General features: G+C 43.6%; 1 protein-coding gene across 6 annotated transcripts; it reads right to left on the bottom strand.

Annotated features, from left to right (window-relative positions):
• Nucleotides 1–194: 194 nt before the first annotated feature.
• Nucleotides 195–23,375, bottom strand: ano5a (anoctamin 5a). 6 transcript variants are annotated; one of them, XM_080002059.1, is made up of 22 exons: nucleotides 23,155–23,375; nucleotides 19,615–19,682; nucleotides 18,455–18,592; nucleotides 16,425–16,466; nucleotides 13,277–13,384; nucleotides 11,848–11,916; nucleotides 10,962–11,246; nucleotides 10,603–10,713; nucleotides 10,162–10,277; nucleotides 9,921–10,055; nucleotides 8,855–8,960; nucleotides 8,626–8,686; nucleotides 7,792–7,943; nucleotides 7,155–7,235; nucleotides 6,080–6,308; nucleotides 5,279–5,457; nucleotides 5,036–5,133; nucleotides 4,794–4,924; nucleotides 4,155–4,360; nucleotides 2,899–3,098; nucleotides 2,652–2,757; nucleotides 195–2,264 (listed from the first exon to the last, which is right to left on the bottom strand). In XM_080002059.1, exons 1-22 carry the CDS (start codon nucleotides 23,222–23,224, stop codon nucleotides 2,034–2,036), a joined length of 2,922 nt encoding a protein of 973 aa, XP_079858185.1. In that variant the 5' UTR covers nucleotides 23,225–23,375; the 3' UTR covers nucleotides 195–2,033. The 6 variants fall into 6 exon arrangements, with proteins under 6 accessions (XP_079858185.1, XP_079858186.1, XP_079858187.1 ...); XM_080002060.1 differs by lacking the exon at nucleotides 7,155–7,235 and adding an exon at nucleotides 6,756–6,830; XM_080002061.1 differs by lacking the exons at nucleotides 16,425–16,466; nucleotides 18,455–18,592.
• Nucleotides 23,376–23,664: the final 289 nt, after the last annotated feature.

Genomic DNA, 23,664 nt, shown 5'->3' with positions numbered 1-23,664 from the left:
TTTTGGTACAAAACACACCCACTAGTGTGAACAAATATTGAATAAGTATCTGCGCTCGCTCGGCCATCTGTTCCGTTGAATCGTGACTCGACGTCTCACTCATAGGTCGCTTTTTCTGAGCGACACATGCAACGTTTCAGTCAAATTCCGACCTTTTTGCTCGGTTTGACTTGATACAGACACCCGACACGTGGTGCTTTGGAACGGGTACTTTATTTTAGATTGTCTTTACAGTCCAGCACATTTGAATACCAGATCAGTGTATAAAAATGATAGAACACAACTCAACAAAACCTGATGTCACAACATAAACAGCTTTCCTTTCTTTTTCACACAAAGTGAAAGTACAAAATAAATAGTCAGGCATGGCAAAAGACTTAGAAGACTAAAGAATTGAAAGGCACGAGGAAAACAAGGGATGAACAGAGAGAAAAGTATAGGAGGTATTAAGGCATCGGCGAAAAGGCAAATTTCAAAAGTCTTTCAAAGTGAGAACACCGAAGTAGAATCTCAGAAAAAAATACATTTATTTTATTAGACCAGACCTAATAAATCACTCTTCAAATAAAAAATCCCAGCTTCTTCTATATTTTAGATAAATATCCTTCATATAATGTCTAAAACGGACAGATTTCACTATTCAACATGCTGTGACATGTTTCTCGCCCCCGTGCCGCAAACTTCAAGCTCCATTTAAACAGAATATCACGGGTGGGAATAAACTACGGCTCCCATTCACTGCGTTCAAATGACTGGGGATAAGACGATCTAGAATTCACTGATTCAAAACACTGGTTATATGTAGTGCCGCGACAAGGAATCGCACTGACATTGCGGTTTCTCCCCTAGTTTTTGTGTCATTAAGTGCTTTGTGCAAAATAAAAATAAAAAATAAAAATAACAGAAATCATAAAGAATGTGTATGGATTTTTCTTCCTGCTTGTTTCGGTCGCAGCTGAGGGAACCTGACACACAGCGCTGGCTGGTGTGCTTTGTGTGGTGCAGAACACACACCCGCGCACACACACACACGCACACGCAGGGCGCTGTGTGGGGAGTTTCATTAGCGCTCAGGTATGGTAAACAGAGGCACATTAAAAAGGGATCGCTCCACTCGCTCATGCTCCGAACACGACTCGCTGTCAACAGTCAATATGCAGCAGCTGCCGCCCACGTCCCGGCCGAACCGACGACCGGCTGGAACAGCGGGCAAGACAGGTCTACAGGCAATATGAATATTACAGTAAAGAGCAGTGCACGGAGTGGTTAAATGGGTGTGCAGTGTAAAAAACAAAGGCAAAATACTGCAGCATTTTTTCAGCAAACGGCTTCTCCGTGTCATTCGATCTTCGTCGGACGGTGTCGTCACCGAATCGGCCTCGCGAAGCAAACTGATCCTTCTGGACATCCGCCGTTTCGGCAAAAAGAAAACCTAGAACAATGTTCACAATTTGCGAAGAAACAAATTCCTTGCCGCAGCGTCGTGTGACGCCGAAACCCTTAATAAAACGACATCAAGATATATCATCATTTCTAGATTATATTTTGTAGATCGGATGAAATGTGGAACCGTCTCTGGTTGCTTCTAGTGGCACTTACATTAAACAGGTCGGGTGAAGAGGACGAAGCTGCCTGGCCGAGACACAGTGTTTTTTTTTTTAAATCCTCAATCCCAGATTTAAAAATAAAAAAATCCCAGATTATCCTCACAGACAAACTAATCACAGCATTCCCAGTGAGAAATCCAGGTAACAAGTGAAAAGTCAAGTAAATATCGGCCCAAGCAGGCATACGCATGCAAAATGAACTTTGGATTCTGGATGTTTGGTTTTAGCACTTCTGCCCCTTCCAAAAAGAGTAGAGGAGAGGAGAGGAGCCATCCTTGTGAACTATTGAAGTTTAAAGTTTTTAAGTGTTAACTGGGTGCCACCGCACGGAGCCTACAGGCACGACAGGCACGGGATGTATAAGCAAGTGAGACCTTCGTCAACAGTGAGACCTTCGTCAACGCGGCCCGGGGGGGGAGCCCGGGCCTAGAGGCATTCAGAGAGGACTTCGTGAGCGGGCAGAGACGGGTAGATCATGGGCGTGCAGGTGCAGTCGCGGTGGCTGCTGTCGCCGAGCTGCACCTTCAGCTTCTCCACCTCGTAGTTGTGGAGATACTCCTGGACCAGGAAGCGCTCCCTCTTGATTCGCGCCTTCACCTCTGACGGAACGTCGGGAATCATCCAGGCCACGAAATACTTGACCAGGAACACGACGTGCTGTGGAGGAAGCGCACGAGTGGGGTTAACGGTAAGTAAAATATAAGGTAAAAGCAACGGAGGTTAAATTCAATGTATTGATTTGTTGGGTGGCGTAGTGCATATTTCCTTCAAAGGTTTTGGTTCCATGTGACGTGAAGAATATTCACCTTCAGAGAACTTTGTATTTTATTTTGCCTTTTTTCAAATCAAAAACCACAACATCACTTTCCTGTCCCTATTACAATTTCAAAGCCTTGATTCAATTGCATGTTATTCAATGACGCTATTGACAGTGAAGTCCATACTACAGTATATCAGACTTTTTTATTGACCAGGGTTACACTGTTTACATATAAAAAATTAAGATAAATGAGATAAATGCATGTGTCGTGGTGGTGCAGGCACCTCCATGATGATGATGAAGGCCAACTTGGCGGCCAGGATGTGCCAGAACTGCATGGTGTGGGAGTACTGCTTCTCATGGCCAGGGGGGTAGCGGTAGTCACGATACCTGCAGGGAGAGTCGTTAAAAAGAGATTCACGGAGGATCTCACACAACATTCTAGCATTTTCTCATCACACGCACGCACGCACGCACGCACGCACGCACACACGCACACACGCACACACGCACACACACACACATACACACCTGCAGGTGGTGAAAGAGCTGTTGAACCAGAGGGGATTCTCTCCCTCCTCTGGCCTGTTGGCCTCTTGCATCTGGCTGATGCTGAAGAAGGAGAGGCTGTTGTTGATGTAGCCCCTCATGGTGACCTCTCCGTCCGGCTGGTAGGCGTACATGTACACCAGCCGAGGGATCATGTCAGAGGTGAAGGCAACGATGAACGCCTGAAAAAGCCGAAAGGAGAGGTGTGGGAAGGGAAGACAGGGATGGAACAGGATTATTAATAATGGAGGTGATTTATTATTGATCAAAATTAGCGATTTAAAAGAACATACATATCTAACTATAAAGGGAGGAATCGCTGTCAGTCTGTCCGTCTCTATGTCCTTTGATTATCATGTCACGCCTACTTCACACATGTCGGGTGTATTGCTGGGGACCCAGGGACGTGCAGTGTTGAATTTGGAGCAATTTGGAGACGTGACACGTATATTAATACAATTTCAATAAACAGGGAACAGTGAGTCAACGGGAGGGCGGGGCTTCAGGGCTCTGCGACTGAACCACAAAGAGCGTCTTTACCCGGTGTACAGCTTGAACCGTAAGTTTCATCATCTATTGTGGAACACAGGACTGAATCATTGACATTTTATTAAACTGTGCCATTAAAATGTCTTGTACTTTGAACAGGCATGTACTATTGCAATTCAATATTCTGCATATTACAGTTTGTTCCCAACCATAGTTTATTTTGGTCTTTTTAGAGACTGCCTTGGCAGCCACAAAGGGAGAGATGAATGAGTTTGCTTTTGCGTTGCGGTGGAGTTCAACTTTGAAGGATAAGTTCGCAATTTTCCAACCCGGGCCTGATGAAAATGTTGGGTTTCCATCAAAGCACAACCTCACTGAACGCTTTACTATTGAGAAACTTACCACTCTGCTGCAGCTTCTCGCTGTGCTTAAATTCAGTCCAATGGGGCAAATATTTAAGCCTTAAAATAATCCTTAAATTTCCAGTTTTCTCTGAGTTTCCTGTTTTCAAAAACGAGATTTAACTTTTTTTAAGTTGTATGGTTGGACTGCATTTAATCACAGTGGTAAGTTTCTCAAGTTTTGTAAAGCTTTCGTTGAGGTTGTTCTATGAACAGATAGAAATGGGAACCAACATTTTAACAAGGCCCGGACTGAAAACAGTGAACTTGTGCTTCAAGTGTCGGTTGAAAACTCACGGTTCGCTGCAGCAGTCAGTGAAAGAGACGGAACTACTCGATCGCACTCACGTTGGTGACCACAGATAAGATGGCGATCCCGTTGAGGATTTCCTGCCAGGCTCCAATGCTGTGGGCCTTGGCGGCCACGGGCCTCCTGAACTGGGTGGTGAACTTCCAGGCGTCCACTCGCACCTCTATGATGTTGTTGATAAGAGCCAAGAGAGGAGCCAGTGGGAAGGAGGCCACGAACAACGTGATGAATCCAAACTGGACCACTGCGATGAGGAGACAGGGTGGTGAGCCATGAGGGAAACACTGCCCTCTGCAGGATTGCAGGGGACACTGCGACAGCAAAGTGCTCTCGGCAGGCTGCCTGACTGCTGGGTGATATTGATTATTGTCATGATGATGATGATGATAATGATGATGATGATGATGAAAGAGGTGATTGAAGGGAATTTTACAATACATTACAGAAATACAAAGATACTGGATTACATTTTCAAAATATGACTGCTGTCCAACGGTTCATCATGTTGATCTCAAAACCCAAACTCACTCAAATTTTTCAAAAGGTAATATAATGAGAAACTGGCTGTTGTATCCTCTTATCATTAATTCAGACTACAAAAGTTTATATTGGGACATCCTGTACTTCTTTGTATTTACAAGTGCACACCATAAATATGGGCAATTTGAAGTGTTTACCCATCTCCAGGTACTCGTAGAAGAGGCCCAGCTGACCAAAGCTCTGCAGGTCATGGTCCTGCTCCCAGCGGCTGTACAGACTCTCAGGATGGTTGCGAGCCTTCCTGCTGCCCCACCAGTTCATCAGCCAGCTGGAAGGAGAGACGGTGGAGAGGGTGAAACCGCAAGACGGCCATAATAGGGCTGCGGGCCGGAGGTTTCCCACCCCCTGCACCACATTGTGCATGTGAAGTGATACTCACGGGACCAGGGCCTCCTGGATGTTCCCCCAAACCTGTTTACCGGTCATCACTATGACCAGCTGGGTGGTCAGCTCGATAAGACAGCCACCGGGGTCACACTGGAGAGAGAGTGACAGAGAGAGAGAGAGGGAGAGAAGTAGAGGAAAGGAAATGTCAGTTGAAGCAACCCTAACCTCCATTCCACCTCTCAAAAGGATTGTAATGTATTCATTTGAACCCTCCCTCTCACGGTACGTTATTTACCTCTTCGTTCCTCAGTTTGCTCCATTCTCCAAACATGTACACATAGTCCCCAGGGTAGCCGACAAACTTGCCCTTGAAGAACGCCACGTAGAAGCAAGAAGAGTAGTAGTTGACGAACTGGAACAGAAACATCTTCATCGTCAGCTTGTTCTCGTACTCTAGGTGGGTTTTCGGGATTTCTGTCGCACAAAGACAATAAACACAACACTCCAGTCAGTAAGAGCACCTTCGGTCCACAAGGAATAATTTGTTTTTATTTTATTTTATGACGCTTATCCCTGATCATATTCAGCCCTAATGTAGTACGTAGGTAGGTTCCAGCCTTTTCTCCATTCTGGATGTGGGGCTCCATACAGGGATCAGGAGTTCAATGCGAGTAATGGGGGACAAAACCCTAATCTGTGCTCGGCAGATCACAAATTTGGCCGTTACACAGGTAACAACACTGTGGCATAGTGGTGAAAATATTCCCAGCAAACAGGTAATTTAGCAATAAAATGTTTATTTATTTAATTTCTAAGTGCATTTGCAAGGTAAAACTGCCTTGGATTGTGTTAGCTTTGCCTGATCGTGTTAGCGTTGCCTGTTCGTTTTCGCAATAAGCACAGATTTGTCCCCCACTACATTGAAATCCTGATGGAGAGATGGAGCGTACAGTTTTGAGAAAAGGCCGTAACCTACCTACGTAATACATGAGGGGTGAGCATGAAACGGGGGCAAACTCAAACGAAATACCAACTATTCCTTTAAATCACACATCAAGGACTGATGAATGCAGCACATCTTCTTTGTGGCCCTCACCCATGTCAGTGATCCAAATAGCCACTCTCTCATACATGAGATTGAGGACCATGATAATGACAAAGTTGATGCAGGAGGCGGTGACGGAGGTGGCGAGCTGAGGCGTGATGAGGGAGCCCACCACCTGCAGGTTGTTCGTGGGACTGTCCTTCATGATGCTGGCGAAGGCGGCGTACACCGCCAGGCGGTATGCGATCACCCCGATGATGCAGGCAATGATCAATGAGATCTTCGGGACAGACACAACAGACACGGGGACACATGAGAGAGACGACGCCTCGAGGCACGGAAAGGCGGCTGGAAACCAAAGTACAAACACGAGACTAAAGGTGCCGCATGCACACAAACAAACAATCATCAAATGGACAAAATAAGATGAATCACTCACAACAAACAACAATGAAAATACTAAGTTTGGTATTTTGATATTGGTGCCATGCAAGTATTCTGATCCCATTATGATCCGAATTAAATGTTTTTATTTTTTTTATTTTTTTTGTTTTTACTGATGGAGACCACAGAACACAGTGATGATCATTACATTGAGAATAGTGACAAACTGTTCACGTGATGCCTTTGATGTTGAAACAAAGCACAAATATGGATCACGGGGATATGTATGAAATGAGAGCGCAATCGAGATTCTGTTTAAGTGAATTAAAAACACTTTGCTCACCCAGAATAGGACAGTGGCTCCAGACAGGCATGTGCGAGCACACTTGCTTGTTATGGGTAAGTAAGGCTCCATTTCCTACACAGTAATCAAGCAAAGCACGGATGAGAGAGTCAGTAACGGTGGTTACGCTGAAAAGACAGATCTGAAAGGCCCGGGTGGCTTGATTACCACTGGCCTCAGACCAAAGGCAGTCAGAAAGTTTGGCCTGATGAGGACTGAGATAAAGTCATCTGGTGAGCCCCTGATCTCCCGGCAGGCACCATGTGGTCTTTATGGTGCCTGCTGGATTCTGCCTCTGAGTCTTTCCAGAAGAGTGCATTTTTTTTCCTTTCACACAAGCTCCATCACAGCAAACGTCTCCTTGGCCAAACTGGTTTCCACACCAGGTGCCTCCCTTACCCACAGCACCACGGTGGCCCAGCACAGAAGCACTTTCCCCACTATGTTGGCAGCGGTCCTGTCCAGAACCCACTCCATCTCCTACAGATGGGTGGGAATGATGTGGTGCGGTGTCAGGGCGGATCACAGCCCTCAGTCTCTGTCCTTTATTTTATTAACTTTACCACTGATACACAGCTGACCGTGCTTCATTAAGAAATAAAGAAATATTTCCTGTTCGACAAGGAAAATAAGAACGTTGGTTCACTGTCATTTTAATCGTGGACGACAATCGAAAGTAACATCTTTAATATTCTTTTTGAACCAAAGGTTTAATGCCTTTCATGTTGAATGCTATTTCAAGGACCATACCATGTCAAATTGAGTTTACTAGTCAGCACACACATTTTCATTTGTTAATTCCATTTGAAAAGGCAGAAGTGTCAATGCTTTAAAATGGAATTAACAAATACAAAATTAATCAACTTTGGTCCTATGGCCTTAACTCTTCTTGCATATCTCCTATTGCTTATGGGGACAGACTCCGAGTCCTTGATATCACTGTTTTGTTAACTTGTGCTTCTGTAACAGCTGAATTTTAACAAAGCATTATCTTATCTTATCATCACATCATAGAAAGCCAAGGGCACACAAGCACCTGCGTGATGCGGTTCAACCTGCGGTTGGTGCACTTGGTCTCGTACTCTGGACGGAGCTGCAGCTGCTGCTGCTCTTCCTCGAAGTCGACCAGATCCCACTCGTATTCCAGCCGGGCCTGACGCCGCTTCCAGAACTCCAGGAACAGAGTTACTGCAGAGGAACGCGAATGAGTACTCGGTACTGCGTATTAGCAGATGCCAATATGGCTACAGTATATGTTTTCAGTCATAATTACGGATCAACACATTGTTGGTCAGGCTGATAATTTGAGTTATATTTTCAATTATTTTTCATATTTCTCCAATAATCTCAATCATCACTTTGACTAAAGAGGGTTTTATTGACCTCTACGAAGCTGAAGCCAGTGACTCTTGAATGGCATTCATTGACACTGTTTGTATTACCTGATTGAGTTACATTTAATTTAATTTAAAAAATAACTTGGTTGTCCTTAACATTTTATGGTTTTACTTTATTATTTTGAGACTGCTGCTTTTGTTGTATTTCATTCTGTTTTTGTTTTGTACCATTCCTTCCACCCCAAATATTTTCTCATAGTTGATAAAAAACATTACAATTTATTTGAAACCAAGGCTCCACTAAACATTTACTACTGTTATAGTACTAGTTTTTCCCCTATATTACTCATTACTGGAAGTGATGTGATATGCAAAACTGGAGGCCTAGTTGCTTTCATTTAGATTTAGTTTACAATCTGATTCTGATCCTAACTTATGATCATACTGTACATACATAGTATAAAGTCTGGCAGCTTCCACTAGGTGGCGCTGTGAACAGGCTACAAAATGCAACCGTAGGCATTGATACTCACCCCAAATCCCCATGAAGATGGCAAAGAACACTGTGCCCACGTTGTCAAACATGTGTGATTGCTGAAAAGAGATGGATGACAGAAAGATAAAAGACATATTATAGGAATGTAGAAATATTTTTAAAAGACAAAATACTCTCATGGCATCTTCAAACAGAACTACTTCTATAAATTCGGTTTGAATAACCAAGAAATAAATAAAACGATTTTTAAAATCAGAATTTCTTACCCATGACGAGCTGCACGTTGAGTTGAGTTTCCAATAACCACATTTCTTGTCACATAGCGGACACATAATGATGTGGCCTCCAATGTCCTCGCTACATATCTCTTTACTGAAGATAAGATAAAATAACACTTCATTAATCACTGGATGGGAATTTGGGTATTGTGAAGGGTTAAAATCAAATTATTACTTTACATGTCAGCCTTTTAAAGTGCATTTTGCAATATATAATTATTGGAGCACATCTTGAGGAGAGGCGTTTAAGAGATTCTACTAAGTTGTAGCGATGCAAAACGTCAGAGGAAATGATTTGCACCCACTGGGCCACATGAAATATTAGACTTACTGAAATTAGCTTTGGTCACCTTCATCAGGACAGACACAATGAACAATGGATACGCAGGATAATCACCCTATACAACCTATGTGGAGCTCTAGGGAATTGTTGTATTATCTTATTATTGTATTAGACTCGTGCTAACCTCTCTAAGAGATAACACAAATTTCATAGAAGCAAAAAAGACGAAATAGGGGATAGGGATGCAAATTTAAAGGAATTTCCTTACTCGATAGTTGTCAGCCTTAATAAACAATCGTCGATTCATTGACAAAACAAAAGCTAATGACATTACCAGTAGCACCGCGACGCGTGGGGACCTACGCGATGGCTCGCACCTCCGAGATTTTGTGACTGGGTGCGAGGAGCGTTTCTCCTCATTTCACTTCTTTTCATTTCAAAATGGAGAAGTTGGAGGCACGACCCGCCGAGCTGGTTCGCGCATGCAGGAATATTTGCGGCCCCCTCTGTGCGTGAGTTAAATATTTAAACTTTTATGCCGTCCTCTGCGAATGAATGAGTCGGGTGTTACGTAGGAGATAAAGGTCTGGTGCAGATATGGACGACGAGACACAAATAAAATGACCAAAGATTACTAAAATTCTTATATATAATAACAGACACCGAATTAATAGATTAAATTCTTATTAGCAATTAATCGATAGTCAATTAATTGTTAATATCCCCAATAGGGGATAACAGAGGAGTACATCTAAAACTTGCAGGACTAACCTCCACTCGTTCTCGTCGTAGGTGAGGAGTCCGTAGAGGAAGCAGATCAAGCCGACCACGGCTGCAAAGAACAACATCTCCGTGTAGAAACCAAGCCAGGCGAAGTAAATGCCTATTTTCTCCCCATAATACTTCCTAAGTCAGGTAGGAAACAACACAATTCGACAATACGATTCAGCAATACGAACGAGGTTCTGCCAGGCTGGTGTCCCAAACAAACAGTCGGCCCTTGGATTTCTACCGTATGAGGTTGAGGGGCTGCTCCTTGAAGAAACACAGGAATCTGGCCCAGTGGTTGTAGAGGTTGTAGCGCTCGCTCTCGCAGTCTGCGTCCCTCGACCTGGTCCAGTATCTGCACTGCAGGCACAGAGGGGACGGTTTGAAACCTGGTTCCTCACATTGCTGCAATGCTATTCTTCCCAACCATGCCAAGTCCTACAATGAACAGATTAAAACTGTCTGTAGGGCCTAATAAAAAAAAGGAAATTGCTATTGAAAAAGGTATCATACCTAATCTTATAATACCCTGCACCCAATAGTATTGGTGCAATAGTCGATATCATAAAAGTATTGAATCTTTATACCCTGCCTTAGTCGTGGACACAGTAGTACCCTGAAGTGCCACAGGGCTAGTTACTCCCTGAAAGTCCCCGAAAAATATATATGATGTAAGGAGTCTTACGTCGTGCAGTGGGAAGGCGGAGGAGTAGGTCCCATTGTTGAGGAGTCTCTTGATTCCCTTTTTCTCCTTGTCCTCAGTGGTGTACGGACAGCGGGCCAGGATGTAGAACACCTGAGCGGAGGGAGAAACACCAAGATGCAGCACCCTGCGGTGAGAGGCCATCTCCCGTGGTTTCTGCACTCTTTTAACTTTAAATGTGTTTTTCCACCCTGACCCTTGTTCGGGTCAGGGTGGGAGCATTTTCAAACATCTCAGCTACGAACCGCAGTGGTTGAAAATAGCCAGCTCTGCTTTTGACCAGAAGCATCTGCTGACAATTGACAAATCTGATGAGAAAATCAAAGTCATGGTTCCCTTACTATCCTGTTGCGAGTGGACGGGGGGAAAAAGGTCTCCTTGTCGTCGATGAGGAAGAAGTCGGCCTTGCTCTTGTCGAACGGAGCGGTGAAGTAGTCCGGCTCGGGCTGCATGACGTGGCTGGGCAGACGGAAGGGCGTGGAGAGCCAGTTCATGGGGATCTCCGTGTTGTTTGGGATGTCGTTGGCCTTGAAGGGAACCTTGATCTTCAGGACGTCGGCGTAGGTGGCCAGCACCTCCCACGGAGCGTGGATCTTCAGGAAAAAGGTTTTCCCGTCATCCGACTCCTGAGAGGATGGAGAAGGTGAAGGAAATGATTGAAATGTTTCGCAGAGGTAGCTGTGACTCACGCCAACTCATACTAGAGAAAGCTTATTCCTTTTTTTGGTAGAACGGAGATTCCCTATCAGCATTCCTTTCTGATGCTTCATAAAGGCTGCTTTATTGTTCTGCATCTAATAGCAGTGGGTGTCTACGCCGGTGCTTGTATTTATGGTTCTGCGTCGGTGATAATGCACGCAGACCGCCGCAGTGTCAAGTCTATTTTAGCGCGGAATAAATATGCAGATATTTCACACCACGAAATTGAGTGTCAGATGTTGGTCTTTATAATTACAAGATGATGACTTGTATAAATTGACATATTTTAGAACTTCCTCAGCCAGCGACTCACTGGAAACACGAAACGGGAAAAAGCCGACCAATCACGGTCCTGCCCACTATAACACAGCTATAAAGCAGCCTTAAGTGGGCATTTAAAAAAAACAAAAACGGATTCAATGATTTAACTCTGAAAACAATGTTCCACTCCCACAGCGGCCTAAACGTTTAGCCTGGAACTGTGGATGTAATCTGAAAAATTAGACAGTGAGAACAAAGCCTTCTTACCGATTTATCTTCAGTCTCCAGCTCCAGTCCTGCTCTCTGTAAATTTTCCTCAAACTCTCGTCTCCTCTCCTAAAGAGAAAACAAATGATTACATTTAAATGTCAACAGTTTGATTTGCCATTTAAACAAAAAGATTTGACTTTATATGGAGGTTCTATTATCCTGCTTTTGTTTGTGTGGGTTTCCTCTGGTTTCTCCAGTTTCCTCCCACCACCAAATATATGCAGGTGAACAACATTCAAGACTCCAAATGACCTGTAGGTGTGAATAGTATGTGAATGCGTGTGTAACCTTGAATACATTTGGAAGATTTCCTACGTGAAGCGTGACTCCTCTGTTGTGTTTCCACCCCCTCCTCCCTTGATACTGAGTATTGACACTGAGCCGTTCGGAATGAGTCTGTTTCGGACGTGGATGTCAAATGACCTCGGCGGCCAAGCAGTGGTAACACCGAGGCGGGAAGAGTTTGCTGCCCGGCAGCAAACACTGAGCTATTCTCCGCCTGAAAGATGGCAACTGGGAATGCCTTTACAGCATGCAGCATGCAAATACTATGGATCTGAACCAATAATACTCATTTACCTGCAAAATGAGGCTCACACAAGGGTAATGTTGATATACAATAGACGGTAACTTTTAGCTGCTAACTGACGAGAATACCACTAACTCAACCAAAATTCCATCTATTTTTCTTTTTCTTTATAGCATACTCCACCAGGTTTTCTTATCAAGAAAAAAAATCTATTTTCTAAGGGAGACTTGGAAGAACCAATGGCATGTATAAAAACACAAACAACACAAGTATTATTACATTTCACTGCATATACTGTATGTATAAAAGTATGTATGTGACGAATAAACCTCTTGAATCTTGAAGTTGCACGTGACAGGATCACAGTTCACAGAGCAGAGCCACACCAACTCAAACAATCACAAGGCTAAGTAAAAATATCAGCGCTTAAGAAAGATCCAACGATGTGATATGCGTTTTGGGATATGTAGATATCTCAGAAACAGGCACTGGTTGTTTCTTGTACTGCCTAAATCAAAAGAAAATTAGTTCTGCGTGCCTCCATATCACTTGTACTGTAAATGTTCTGTCTGGTTCTCAACGTCTACTGCTGCTTTTCATTCCAGCCTCCAGTCAGGGTTGATTCGGATCTGGGATCCCGGGTGAACTGAATTGATTTCTTGGGAGCATAGAAAACCAGTATTACACCGTGTGTCGAAGGCCAGACTCTAGAACCGCTACTGTATTGAAAAATAGCAAAGGGTATTCGAAAACAGGTCACGTTCTTATTCAGAAGGCGCTATGACTGAGAATAGGCCGACTAAAAACAAGCTATATGAAATGTCCAACCTACTTTGTGCTTTTGAGGTCAATGAAAGACAAAACTGCACGGGAGTTGATCTGCTCGGAGCCTCTTACCTGTTTCCTTTCGCCATCTTTATCATCGACGTACGACAGGATGAAATCGATCCTGCGCACTCCGTCCCGGAAGAACACCGAGTCTTTACTTTGCTGCTGTTTGTTGATCTACGAGAAGATGGACAGAGAGCAGGTTATACCGAGCACAAAGGAGCATGAGCAAAAGTACGACTCTCCCATGTGAAAAGATCATCATACTGTATACGTTTCACATACGAACACACAACATTGGTGTGTATGTTCGCTTACATTAGAACATTTGAATTATACTGTAAATTTGGCATATGTTAGTTTAGTGCCACACGTTTTTATGACATGCTAAACTCGCATATTCAAAACATACAAATGAATTATGAAGTTTGTTTGAAGACTCCATCAATGTTGTATGCTCATAAATAATGTTATTTTCATATGGGTTAGCTTGATTTGTCAACACAGCACACATGGAAGGGAACTCTGACTTAAATAATCATCTCAGTTATCTCTCTGATGAATGATTCTCTATGGAGACACCTTGAGCACAAACGCATGACACATGCTAACGCAAGGGGCACCGGAGGTTGCATGATGCAAATGTGCATTGAATGTCAGTCAAATCCAGCGTCTTTGGAGGAGAAGCGGAGAGTTTCTTGACGGGAGACGAAAACTCCCCCACACAGGCTCACAGGAGGCATACACCGGTATGTAGAGCAGACTGCGACTGGACGGGGATAAACAACGCCAAGTGGGCAAGTGGGCCGAGCAGCGAATCAGAGGAGAGAGACAGCATGGCCTCACTCCTTAACTAGATCACAGGTCACCTTCCCCCCCTGGACAGACACATTCAAACCGTGACCTCACTGTGCTCTAACTCATTCAAGTTTATCTCAAATCAATGTTGCTATAAACACGTCTTAATCAACCGCAAGCGACAGCGATGTGTACACGTATACTATCAAGGTCTCCACAGGGGAATGCTTCGGGACAGAAAGGGAGGACATGTCGGCTGTTACAGCTGTTCCGAGGGCTATAAATAACCGCTGCACCATGTACCGGAATACCTTTCCCTTGCCACAATAGCTGCAAACACCGGAAACGCACTCATAACAAACACAGCAAACTCTGCCGCCTCGCAGGTCACCACATCTAAACACCACTGGGCTGCGGCTCGAGAAAACAGGATGAGTTTGCCCTCTCCGCGCACCATGGGGGAAGGGAGGAAAAGGATTACTTTACCTTCATGGCCAACTCCCTCTGCGTTGGTGCATCCGTCAAATGCTGCTAATGGAGCAGGGCTGCCTGTCTCCAGGGAGCGCGGTCAAGCCCTTTACACATTCTGTGTATCCCTCTCTCTTTCCCTGAGTTCCTGGCCAGAGGGGCTCCATCCAGTCCGGTGGCTTCCCCAAAAAACAAGCCCTTGCTCGCTCAGAAATCCAGATGAGCGAGCGAGGGAGACAGAGCGAGGGAGAGAGGAGTCTCCTGGAGATGACATCAGCACACTGCTGGCATAAAGCCCCCCTGACAGCTCGCTAATGTAATAAGGACTGTAATAAGGGCACCGCAACACAAAGTGACAAACGAGGAGAAACTGCCCGTAAATCTCACTAAAATATAAGTTGTCCCATATTTAAACACATTCTGTTGATGAATAGAACTAAATGTGGGAGAAAAGACGGCAAACAACTCCGGGCAGGAATCTGGCCTCCTCCACTGATAAGAGAAATACTCTAAAACTGATAACTTCAGATTAGAGGTCATCGATCTTGCAACCCACTGCTTGCAAACAATCAATCCGAAAACCTCGACAGGGGATTTGTGTATAAAGTGGAAGAGAGGTGCAGATTTTAGAACAAAGGCTTGTCATGGGATTTGTCACAGCCTCCTAATCACTCATAATGGAGGAATCAAGGCAGACTCTACAGCTTAAATTTTAATCCACCACCTCTGGACCTCCCATGTTACTTTGCGTGGGCCTCTATTGCCTGTTCGTGTGCAGCCTTTTTTTTTTTATAGTCTTATGATCCTAAATTATGCTACGCTTCTAACTATAGAGCCAGAGGACTTCACAGAGCAGATCCATGTTGAACATGGCAGGGTGTGTGCTTTCTTTGAGCGGGATGTTGCTCAGAAGGCTCTCTAATTTGCTGTAATTAGAGATTACCCATATGGAATCCCTGCATGAACTCCAAGCTGCCCCTCCTGGAAGAGGCCACAGAGCTCTATACATTTAATCAACTAACCCCAAAGTAGTGGGTGTGATGCATGTATGTCTGTCATCTAACTTTAGGGTGCATGCAGAACATGGGGAGGGATATAGGTACTACTAATAGACGAAGAAAAGGGGGCTATGGGATCAGCTCTGACGTAAAGAGTTGGATTCAAACTCACATTGGGTGCACCATATTCACAATATGAACATTTTTAAATGCAAACAGGCTAATCATGGGCTCAGTTAGCCAACACTTTTGGCAAAAAATAAATAAAAATCTGTGGTTTAATATTTTAAATATCAAATTTGTTTGAAGAAATGTTATCCAGTCAAAACCAAAAAACTTTTTTAAGACTGTAGTCTCATTTGCTCATGGGACTGACTGTGTACTTAATCATGAGCTTTCATGATTGCACACAGGGAAACACACACACACACACACACACACACACACACACACACACACACACACACACACACACACACACACACACACACACACACACACACACACACACACACACACACACACACACACACACACACACACACACACACAGGTACAGGTACAGTATAGGGAAACTAGCTTTATAACACCTCCAGCAGGTTTTTCTCATTATATTTTTACACCTGCATTTATTTGCTTTCTCCTTAGTGAAGCAGACGTTATTAGAGGTGAGAAAAAAGCAAGTGAAAGGCCCATTTTAGTCTTTAATTAAGCACTCTCACATCCAATTACTCTCTCATGCACTAGAATTTCCATGACCAGTTCACACAAGGAAAAATGCTTTTCAAACAACAACATCTCTCCACCAATAATATGGAGGGCTGTTTATTACTATTATTGACACATCCTCTGGGGGACTTCAGGAAATGGAAAACAAATCAAGGCATTGAAAGGCTGGCAAGCAGGCATCTGCAAAGAGGAACACACCACAAGCCTGTTTTACCACGCCATACCCTGGAGCGAAACTTGAGGAATAGCGCCCGTTTCCTCCATAGCTGCAACAGAACCGAGCAGAGGAATGAGGGAAGTCCTAACAACATGACCACATCATCATTATAACCCCTGGAACTCTACTGGCAGCGTCGCACAGCTAGAGAAAGACATAACACGACAATGCAGGCGAGACAAAAACAACGCAAGACCTCACGAAACACCGAAACACTCCCACTCCCAACTCAACACTCGCACCACATTTAGACAAACTTTGGTCAAGCAGATTGCATCCCATCACCCAACGCATGCAGGGTGACGTTAAGCGGCTGATGAGACACTGAGGGTGGGCTGTATGACGTGACTCCAGAGGTGAAAAGTAACTGCTTCCAACTACTCTCATTACACTACTTGAGTAAATTTCCACCCGTAATAGCGCTTTCACTGAGTGGAACAACAAATTCCTACTTTCACTTTTACTTGAATTCTTTTCTAACAAAGAACTTTGCTATTTTCAATTTCGGGGAATTAAAACATATAATTTTCAGAGCCAATCAAAGCAAAGCATTATGTCGACAGTACATTCTTTAAATAGGAGCATACTGTATAAACTAGGGATGCAATGGGACAGTGGGCTCACGGTTCGGTGTATATCACTGTATTGGGGCCACGGTAAGGGTACAGTTTCTGTATCTTTATATTTAAGAAAATTTAAAAAAATGTTTAGGTGTAAAAAATATTTTTAAAGTAGTCATAAATGAATAACTCGTGTAACACTCTGTGTGTATGACTGTGGGGGGAGGGGGGTTCCAGTTCTTTGGTGGGTTGTTATAATTTGCATAAGTTCATCTGATTGGAGGGGAGGTGTCCAGGATAGTGGATAATTCAAATATGAATTTCCGTTTATATATATATATATATATATATATACACATTTAACATTTTTAAAACGGTTCACAATAAAAATATTAATAAAACCAGTACTATAGTTAGCTATTTTGTGTAGAACAGGTATAAACAGTTTTAGTAAAATAACTTATTGAAATAAAACCTCACAGTTAGACCAGTGCGTGTTTGCCTTCGCTTTGTCAACCTGACGTGACAGTGGGTGCGCTCCTTTCCAGCCAGGGCACCTCCTGGCGAGGATATCGTTCATTTGCCAGCGGCAGGAGACGGCAACTTAAACGAACAACACAACATAAATCTTTAAAAAGTGACCAAAAAACAGAGCAGCTCATCACACGGCGTGACTCGGTTCACTTCATTTTTCCAAAAGTTAGTTCAAGAGAAGTTCGTAACAAAGAGGGACACAGCCATCCCAGGGGGTTATTTTCCCACTGGACACCTTGATTGGTTGAAATCTTCACCAAAACATTTCTATGTAGTTTTAGCTCCTGTTTCTTTGGAAAAGGCTGCATAGCTGCGCGCAGTTAAAAAATAGAATATAAATAAACCTCTTGACCGAAGTCAAAAAACGCTGCGCCGCTCCGCACTGACCCTGCACGGCTGACGTGGCTGGTGGAGCTGCAACAGTGGATTCAATAGGAAGCAGCACTTACTGCTTCCCACTCTAAAGTGAAACCTTAATACCGCGATTCACGTGTGTGTATTGAACCGTAGGGGGCGTACCGAACGGTTCTATAACATACCGTGTACCGTTGCATCCCTAGTATCAACATAATGCTTTGCAGCATATTATGCTGCAGTTTGACTGTGCAAGCACCGCTATTATATGCACAAAATAAAATGGCTTGTTAATTACTTGATTTTGTCTACATTATCTACAAATGGGATATAGTCAAAATCAACTCAAAAAGACTGTGTTCTCCCAAATACACAGGGTGAAAAGTAAGTGAAAAGTAAGTGAATTACTTGAGTAGTACCTTGGTAAACTAATTCTATACTCTTATTGGAGTCGTTTTTCTCCTCCAACTTCTCAACTTACAGCATCTCTGTAGTAGCTGCAGCGCCGGGACTCAAATCGCGTTCCCAGAACTCTTTCCACCTCTGAACGATGCACACTGAGACACAGGCAGCGACGTGCAACCCTTACCCCTGTCAGGGTGCCGATGCACTCCAAGGTGTGGGGCTCGGAGGGCGGGCTGTCGCTGTGCTGGGAGGCGGCCAGGGAGCCCAGGCTCGCACTCAGCGACTCGCAGGACTCAACGTGCACAGCGGGGGACAACTTGGACTTTAATGTTACGACGAGAATAACAGAAAGATCAGGACACGCATGAGTTATCTATGAGGCTCTTCTGTTTCTTGGTCGAGACGCTCAGGAATGCCGTTCCCGCTAAGGGGGTTAAATTAGTGTCATCTTTGGTTTACGCGAGATCAAGCAAACCAAATCTACAAGCCACGCCCTTTTGGTGACAGCGGTGCGTTTCAAGGAGTCACCACCGACTGCACGTCCGATAAGATAACCACTGTTGCCATGACGCTGGACAGAAGGAAGGAAGGAAGGAAGAAAGCACAATTGACAAAAAGTGGGATGTCCCCTAGAGAGGAGATGAACTTAGTGTGACCGCGTGCGTGTTAAAGGAGCTGAGCTGAGGAACATAAACAATGATAAACAAAAAAAGGACAATATTATCTCTGCATTCGTGGGAGGCGAATATTTAAATATCATGTTGACAATGTATTAAAATAGCTAGTGTGAGACTATAAACTTTGAATGACCTTTAATTATACAACCTTCTCGGCTGCAGTCCATCCACTCAGCAAACAAATTAACAACGAGAAATTTGTTTTTATGCCTCAGAATAAGTTCGGCTGAAACAATGAGGGATCTGTGGACCCCCAGGTGGGGCGTCAAGCAGTTTCAGGGGGTCCCCGGTGAAATGATTGATAGTTACACTTCACCATTACTTCGTTTACAGGACGTTAGAGGCAATTATTACGGTTAGTAATAGATTTACTGTTATCTCCATAAGAGTATAGACACTAAAACATACAGCATCTACAATTTTTTTTTTTTTTTTTTTTGATCAAATGGAGCGAGTCTGTGGCCTAATGTGGATTAAATTGAGGGCCCTTGATAAGGTTGAGAATTCGCTGGGCCTAAAGAACTGACTATTTGATATGTTTGTCTGAGTAAGATATCACGCAGACCATCTCCCCTCGGGTGATAGACCTTGCCACAACAATGAGATGATGTTTGTTTTGGGCAGCTTGTGCCTTCTGCCGTTCGGCTGTGCAGGTTTCTGTGTTTACCCCGGGTTGGTCCAGCTGGGAGGATCCTCTGCCGGACGAAGGGTGGATGTGGTAGCCATTACTGTCATCTGCAAGACAATCAAACAAGGGATATAATGGACTAACCGTATCAAGTGAAATGAATACAGGCAGATGTTTCAAAGGCAAGATGAGGATAATCAAATTGAACTACACAGAAAGCCGAGAGCATATGAACCTCTGCAATATTCCGAGATAAATGAGGAGTGAACGTCGCGGCCTATATTTGCGCTAAATTTTGTTGCTGCTGAACAGTACGTAGCTACAGTAAACTGATGCCTAGTGTTAGCTTCGGTGCTTTTTTTTAACTCCACAATGTGAAAAGATAAAGATTAGATGTGCTATGAAGGACCTGGAAAATCAGGCTTTTTACAGTATATATTCTGGGGCACGAGTGAGGGCTAGGCCGTATAATGTTATAATATCAATACGGTTTTATAAAGCTAGATATCATCTGGTATTTTGGTTATTGTAATATTGTGATTAGGGCTGGGTATTGTTTAAAATGTTACGATACCAGTACCAATACCAGTACCCTTAAAGTGATACCGATACCAATAGATTACTTCTATTAGGTACCAATATACCAATAGATATTATTTCTCAAAATGTTATTTTCTACTATCATCTACTACCATCATGTGAATGGAAGCCTTTAGTTGCCTAAAATGCTACCACTCCAAAGCAACCAAATTATTTTTACACAAATAAATTTTAAGTGTTTAAATTATTGAAATATGTATTAAATAACTGTACAAAACTGTACAATGGAGTGTTTGGGCAGTGTCATTTTAAACAAATAGCCAGTACAGGAAGAATTATTACAGTGAGGAAAACCTCTTTCATATGGACACCTGGCTGTTGTTTTAAGACCGACTTGAAAAATGATGAACCCATCCTTTAACAGACTGTTGTAACTGCTGCGGTAGTGAGCCAATCACACGTCACATTAAGTTAAAAAACGCTTGCGTTGATTGGCTGCAAGCAAAACCCTACGAATAGTTGTTTTTTTCCCCAGATCTGGGTACAAAAAGGAATTGAACGCAGGTATTGTTAGACTGGAGAAGTTTCTATAGTACTTGGTATTGGGTTATTTCAATCGATAACTTAAAAGTATTGAGTACCAATACCCAGCCCTAATTGTGATCCCATTTAATGTTGTCTTTATGGTTGCATAGCAGAAAAGTAATGCAGTTTCCTGAACTTGTTAGGAAGATAAGAATATCAGAGCAAACATGAAATACTGATGGCATGAGCATGCCAGAAATTCAAGTGAAAGTCTGTCTGTAGACTCAAAGTTTTTAAATAGAAGTGCAGCAGCTCTAATTCATAGCCTCGGTGAGGCTAAATTTAGACTGACTCGGCACAGAATAAGTCTGCTTATGTTTGAGCTCCTAACCTCAAACAAGTATTGGAAGCTGGTAACAATGTGCACTCCACAAAAATATATTGTTAAGTGTTATTTAAGTACTTACGTTTTTCTACAGAGGTGAATGAACATGGATGTTGTCCTTGGTGTTAATTCAGTCAGCAATATGTCAAAATATATCATTGGGGTATAGCAGGAAGGCATTTTTCTATAACAGGTATAAGGCCTCATATAGGCCACAAGAATTGATTCATATTTTGATATAATGCGGTGTCAGTTTCCCCAGAAATAAAATAGAAAAAAAGGTCGAGTAAAAACAATTACAATAAAAATCAGCCTGCTAGCCTGTCTCGACGGACAGTGTAAGAGCCAGGCCAGGGCTTTCTCTGTACATTATCATTACACGTAGGAGAAAATGGGGGCAATTATCAGCAGTTTTGACTGCACTCGGTTGCATTGGGATCATTTGCAATGGACTGGAGCAGTCTGTCTATATGTATTTCTTACCGTAACTGGCTCTATATCCATCAGTGGAATTAAGCAGCAAAGTACTTGAGCTGCTCAGCTACACAACGGTTTCATTTAACAGGAAGAATCTGTCACAGACAGACCTTTGTTCAACGTAGAGCAGCTGATTGAACTGAAAATGCCACCAGGCTTCACATTTGCTCCCTTTTGACCATAGCAACAAAACAGATTTGGGAGGAGGGAAAAACAAATGTTTCTCAGTTGGTTTGATTCAAAGTGAGGCCATCAGTTGTAGAACAGCAAAACCCTTGCAGTGACTTTCTAGAGAAATTAGACAGCGCAGGTATATTCTCCTCGTCCTTTTTTAACTCAGAGGTAGCTGGCCGATAAGCCTGCACTGAATGTCTGAAATTTGCCTGTGACAAGAAACCTCAAAAACCAGTCATAGCATATTTTCATGAAAGAGGTGAACTGTGGGTTCAATACATACCCAGCTACATCGTTATCTATCAATTATTCAAAGCTTTACTTAATTCCAGCTCAATTTTTTTGTTGAGCTCCACGTCGGGTCAGAGTCCAGCTCTTTTACACTGTGAGTAAACAACCCTAAGTTGCCGATTTGCAAAGGTAAAATGGTGACTGATGGAAACGAAATGATAATTCAAATTAATAATGATCAATAAGGATAGTTTTTTATTCTGATCTGCCGCTCACTCCCACCAAAGTAAATCTAAATGCCAACAAATAGTAAATATGGTCTGTTTGGATTCAAGGGCTATAGCCTCATATGCTGGTACGGAGGGCGAATTGTTAAATGTAATTTGCAATTTAAGGTTTTTTACTCACCATGTAAACAACTGGAGTGGTGCCGCCTATCCCGATGTACACTTACTGCATGGTGGATATGGTTCGGAATTGCACTAAATGTAAGCTGTCGCTGCATTCCACTTTAGATCTAACAGTGAACAATGTCATGTATGAGCCATGAGTGTTTACGGTTAAACAGATCAACAGTGACAGAGTCAAACTGAATTGTGTTGTGTTTTCCTGCTGTTCCTTCTCTACACACACACACACACACACACACACTGACACCAAGGTAACAGTTACCCTGATGGTCCTCGCAGTGATCATTCCCAGTTGGGTATGGGCGATTACAGTGCAAATTTTTTTTTCTTATCCTTTTCACCAACGAAACAGTGGCATTCTCATCAGATGAATAAGCAAGGCTCTCTCTGCTTTTCCAACAGAGCCATACATGGCTCAAACAGCCTCCCTTGACTCAGTGCTCACAGTTCCTGCACCAAAACCCTGTGGGTGACTGGGTGTTTCCACTGGACGGGCCAGCTGTCGGGGCTCGGAGAGGCTGGTGACTAATAAGGCGCAGACATAAGCAGACTGCCACGAAAAGAAAGGCACATGATGTGACATGACAGGGTTAGGGGTTAGGGGTTAGGGGCAGGCTGCCATGAAGAGTTCTTACTGAAAGAAAGCGAAAGACAGGAAAATAAACACCCACATGACTTCCAGCTCCATGGAGCTGAATATAACATTTCATATTTATAATTATATTCAAAGAGTGTTATATTAAAAGAGTGTGATGTAGCAGCCTCGGGGAGTTGGTGGGTTAAGTGTTTATAGCAGTAGACGGGCAGCAGACACGTTGGAAGTTGGACCCCACTCACCGGCGAGGGACCCCGTGGGACTCATCTCTATCAGGCTCTCGGCTCCGGTCCTCCCCGTTATGCGGTTCATCCTGCGGGACAGCCCAGGCGGGACACTCCAGGGGCCGGGACGGGTGACGTCTGCCTTCCTCCGCGATAACACCTCGGAGCCCACGTACTTTCAGTGGGGTTTCAAGCGGGAAGCCTTCCCTCCCTTCCCTCCCTTCCTCGGGCGTATAACGGTCCCGGTGGCAAGCCGCCTCTCAGTGCCCGGAGCCCGCTGAACGCACCGCACCGCGCGGACCACGCGGGGCGTCACTGTAGGGGCGTGGCCTCCCGGCCCGCGCGTCACCACGCACGAGCCAGTATTTATCTTTAATATTATTTTTAATACTATCTATCTATCTATCTATCTATCTATCTATCTATCTATCTATCTATCTATCTATCTATATATACACACACACACACACACACACACACACACACACACACACACACACACACACACACACACAGTATTTTATACAT

Source organism: Zeus faber (assembly GCF_960531495.2).
Source record: "Zeus faber genome assembly, chromosome: 6".
NCBI classification, from domain to species: domain Eukaryota; kingdom Metazoa; phylum Chordata; class Actinopteri; order Zeiformes; family Zeidae; genus Zeus; species Zeus faber.
The sequence above is the reverse complement of the archived record's forward strand: the minus strand, read 5'-3'. Positions and strand labels throughout refer to the sequence as shown.